This window comes from Borostomias antarcticus, assembly GCF_949987555.1.
Source record: "Borostomias antarcticus genome assembly, chromosome: 7".
NCBI lineage: Eukaryota > Metazoa > Chordata > Actinopteri > Stomiiformes > Stomiidae > Borostomias > Borostomias antarcticus.
The window spans coordinates 9,598,147-9,603,146 of NC_140240.1; the positions used below are offsets into that span (position 1 = coordinate 9,598,147).

The 5,000-nt window shown below is 52.6% G+C and overlaps 1 protein-coding gene across 2 annotated transcripts in view; it reads right to left on the reverse strand.

Moving 5' to 3' along the window:
• The window catches only part of ephb2b (eph receptor B2b), a gene marked incomplete at both ends in the record, with an annotated part of 145,496 nt that overhangs the window by 76,674 nt on the left and 63,822 nt on the right, over nucleotides 1-5,000 (reverse strand). For both annotated transcript variants that reach the window (XM_084440900.1, XM_084440899.1), the window contains one exon: nucleotides 2,231-2,915. In XM_084440900.1, the coding sequence (XP_084297026.1) occupies nucleotides 2,231-2,915 (685 nt within the window). The remainder of the gene's footprint in view (nucleotides 1-2,230; nucleotides 2,916-5,000) is intronic.

Genomic DNA, 5,000 nt, shown 5'->3' on the forward strand with positions numbered 1-5,000 from the left:
TCAGGACCTCTCAGGGCCCGGAGAACCGATACCACCTGTCCAAGCAGAGGCCACTGGCGCAAAGGACTGGCACTAGTAAAGATGGACAGACAAAGGCATCCTCTCTCTCCTAACCCAGACCTGACAGATGACAGATTCTCTCTGGGGGAGAGTTGACTCAACACCGCGGCACGTCTACAGATAGCTCTGATGCTCCCGGATATCTTGCACTGCTGTCAGGCTAAAACCTCCTAGGTCTTTTTTGTTTGTTTTTGAAAATGAATTGAAAGCTGGGACTACCCATCACAACCTCTCAACGCCTCCCAGCCCTGGAGGGCCAATTAAATGTATTCTAAACAGCTCATCGTATGTGATTTTATGTTTAAAAAAACAGACGTCGGAATGTTCTTTTCAACATCCTGAAAACCTGCCATTTTGGAGATGTGAGATTTTGACCCGTCAGCAGCATTTGGTTATATATTTGTACAAAAAAAAAGTCCCGGTCCCCAAACATCATTGTCTTACACACGCATGCGGGGTGAACAGTGAGGGTGCGAGAGAGAGAGAAACTCCTCACAGCTCTCTCCTCTCCGGGGCTGCCAGGTGAAATGAGCAGAACTCTAACCACATGATTAAACGTAATATATTCACACATCCTACACGCATTAACATGGCAGGTAATGAGGTGCATTTAATATAATTCTCCCACTGCGAGAAAATGGGTTTCTATTCTGTGAGGGATATGGAATGGAAGTGTAAGATTACATCCGCTACAAGGTGTAGGCGCACTGAAGGCAATAAATAACTGGGAGTAGCAGAGAAGCCGTGACAGAAGTATGTGATTGGAGTCCAAACACCTGTGAGCTGACACTCCCCTTCTTTTTATGACTGCACATAATGTACTGGGCCTGCTGTACATTCATCCCCTGCTTCAAAAGGAAAAAGACGGATAGCTTCGGCTCGAAAGCCCGAGACGCGGGCGTCATGTAAAGTCATATTCACTAGGGTATCATTACTAGGAGAAAAACCCCTAGCTGTGATCCGAGCATATGAAAATACTGTATTGGCTATGGATCAAAAGCACAATGTGTACTGTACGTGTGTGTGTGTGTGTGTGTGTGTGTGTGTGTGTGTGTGTGTGTGTGTGTGTGTGTGTGTGTGTGTGTGCGCGTGCGTGCGTGCGCGTGTGTGCGCGTGTGTATCACGGTGGTGTGTGGAACCCGACCTGTGATGGAGGGGGTGGCTGGGGAGAGGCCTCTCTTGGTCTAATGGTAGGTTAGCTGCAGCTTAGGCCAGTGGGGAGACCTGGGCTTTAATCACCGCCAAGAATAGATGTGAATCTCCTCATTTTATTCCCTACATAGTCAGGTATCACCGGATCAATGTGACAGATTCCTGCAGCAGCCCTGGTATGTTATGGTGTGTTTATACTGTATAGTCTGGCCTTGTGTCTGGCTTACTCTGTTATTAGTCTCTCATAGCCAGACATATCTCCACACATTGTTTATGCTGTGTCAGCGCTGGAGAAAGGCCTGGCTCGACTCATTACCATTCAGGGGGGGTGGGTGGCATTGTATGTCTTTAAACCAACCACACTCGTCTTGGGAGGAGCGGTTTCTAGTTTGTTGTCGTTTCACGTAGTCTGGATTGAATCTGATTGGGCCGACAACATATTCGGTCGCCACTGATTGGGCAGTAATAAACGAATGGCAAGGCTTATCCCCAAAACCTACATCTGTTGAGTCAGACTAGTGTTACCCAGGTGAGGGACTTGATGAAGCAAATCCCTTTTGTCTACATTCAGATGAATCCCACACATGTGAACTTATCTCTGTCACAGCACAGCAAACCATCCAGGATGACAGAGAAGAAGCAGGATAGATGAGAGGAGAAGAGGATGAAATGAGAGGGTAGAGGAGAGGAGAGGGGGACGAGATGAGAGCGTAGAGGAGAGATGAGAGGAGGATGAGAGGATAGAGTAGAGGAGCGGGTAGAGGAGAGGAGAGGGGAATGAGAAGAGAGGGTAGAGGAGAGGAGAGGGGGATGAGATGAGAGGGTAGAGGAGAGGAGAAGGAAGAGGAGATGGGGATGAGAGGAGAAGCTAGAGGAGAGGGTAGAGGAGAGGAGAGGGGGATGAGAGGAGACGGCAGAGGAGAGGAGAGCGGCAGAGGAGAGGAGAGGGGGATGAGAGGAGACGGCAGAGGAGAGGAGAGAGGGATGAGAGCAGGAAGTCAAACGGCGTCAGCCTCACCTCTGCAAACTGTGCCGTTCTCCACCGCCTCGTTGCCCGGCTTGCACATGCAGCGCCCGATGGGCACCATCCACTCGCCGTCGCCGTTGCAGTACAGCTTGATGGGCACATCCACCTCCTCAGCGTTGGGCACGCACACGCCGCGCGCCGCCACCAGCGACGTGCTCTCCGCCCCCGACAGCGTCTCCTGGAAGACGGCGCCGTTCTGGATGACGCGCGGGCACTTCCGGTAGAAGACGCGCACGGCTATCAGCGACATGCAGCCGCCGTAGTCCTGGAAGGCCAGGTAGAAGCCGCCGCGCGACACGGGCCCGAAGCTACGCACCTCCGTGTTGATCTTCATCACGCGGCCGCCCAGGTCCACCTGGGAGAAGGACTCGTCAGCGGCGATGGTGTCCACCTTGATCCAGGGGTTCTCCATCCACGCCGGCGACGTCCGGGTGGCCGAATCCGAGTCCGACTCGTAGTAGTAGAGGTTGAAGGTCTCCTTGCAGGAGCCGGGGACGTTGGGGATGGAGCTGCAGTCGCGCACCGAGAACTTCATCTCCACGTGGATGCGCTGCGCCCCCCGCCGGCGGATGTACTTGGTGCGCACCCAGTTGTTCTGGTTGTTGTCGAACACGTTGCACACCTGGTAGGTGCGGATGGTGTTCATGTTCTCATCGTAGCCGCTCACCTCCTCCCACTGTCGGGGAAAAGAGGGGGGGAGGGGGGGTGGGGTGGGGGGGAGGGAGGGGAACAGAGAAAAAAAAGGAAGCGATGAAAGTCACGCCAATGTTCCGTGAATCACGTTTTCCTCAGATCATATCTGTTCTCTACTGTTCGCCCACATGTGCTACACTCACATGTTCCCCTCATGCTAACCGCGATACGCATCTACATTAGCGCCTCGGTTCCACTAACTCCGGTTTGCGGTGCGCGTTCCGGTTACCGTACGGCAGCCGGAGTCAACCGCGACCAGCCTGGACGGTGATTGTGTTTCCACCGGACGCGCTGTCTCAGAAGCGTCCCAGGATGCCGCATCTGGGACGCGTCACGTAGTAGTAGGAGAAATGGGTAGTTAGGTCCCGCCCCCTGACGACCTGTCAGAATATCAAACTAAACGCTCGCTCCTGAAACGCAACCGGCGGGAGCTGAAGCCACGCGGAGGACGAAACAGAACCTGACGGCGTTGAGAACGCCGCGCAAACGGAATCGGTGGAATTGAGGCGTGTGTTGCTTGACATTGGAGGTGAGGTGGGTCGATGACCACGAGGAGCCTAGCCTGGGTCCAGCCCCTGAATCACACACCCGCTTTCATTTTCTAAATGCGATTCAGGTTCTGCAAAGGCTCTCGACCAGAGTGATTTCTCGGTTGGAATTCCAACCAGGCCAATCAGTGTCCTTTGAGTACGATGACGGAATTAAACCGTGCGATGTGATTGGTTAGGGGATGAACTAATCGCCGAGGACTCCATCTCCGGCAACGCCTAATCTCGAAAAACGGCTGCAATGAGAGTCTATTCAGACTGAAAAATGGTAATTCAGTCTGTTTGGCAGTTTCAGTTTGCCATTATTCAGTCTGAATGGCTATAGTAACCCACAGTATCAATACAGCAACACTCTGAAGCCACTCATACAGAACACTACAGGGTACTGTTCCAGCATGCTGCTTCCACATCATGGATATATTGACACTTAGCTAACAGCACATCATGTCGACAGACTCTAGCTACACCGCGCCATTAACAAGAGGGTCACAGCAGTGTGCTGCAGATATTACTAACAACAGATCAGCTCAAAAGTGCCCTGCACTTTTACAGTATGGTACTCTTGAGCTGATCCATTGTTTTTAATGTGAGTGTGTACTGAATGAAACGGTTTGTACTGCTGCCGTTCTTGGCCAGGTCACTCACAAAAGAGATTTTGAATTTCAACGGGTCTAAACCTGGTTAAATGAAGGTTAATGAGATACGGGTTAGGGTGTGTAATAATCCCCTCCCTGGCACTGCCACGTACGCCGCCACGCTGGCACACGGAGAGGCGTGACCACGGCGAGGGGTTGGCATCAGCCAGTCATCCCCCCTCCGCCCCACCCCCCCCCCCAACAACCCCTCCACCCCCCCTCACCAACCCCTCTCTCCATCAACCCCCACCACCAACCCCCCTCTTCCTCCACCCCCCCACCAACCCCTCTTCCTCCACCCCCCCACCAACCCCTCTCTCCCTCCACCCCTCCCTCAACCCCTCCACCGCCCCCACCACCTCCTCTCTCCCTCCACCCCCCCCCCCCCACCCCCCACCAACCACTCCAACCCCCTCACCAACCCCTCCGATCCCACACCAACCCCTCTCTCTGCTCCAAGGCACAATGGATATGTGTTCATCTCTGCACTTTGGACAGTGAGGCAGCATGGTGCTGTATAATATACATATATATATATATAAGGATATAATATCATAGATATTATATCCTTGTCCTCTGGGACAGATGAATACTGGTGGTCTGGAGAAAGATGAATAAATTATAAGGGGGAAGCCATCCTTCAGATTAATAATTTCTCCTAAATAGTATGTAATTCGCCTAACGCAGCATGCAATAGAATTTAGTCATCGCCATTGGATACAAATAAACCGTCTTATTTGGCACACTGATATACAGTATCTGCTGCTGTGAATGATTTACACACTCCCCCAGTAATGCACTTCCCTACTGGCTCCAGACCCAGCCTCCCATGATCCTCCTGTCCGGCTGGCTCAGCATCAAACCGGCCCGACGTCGTGGGCCTCC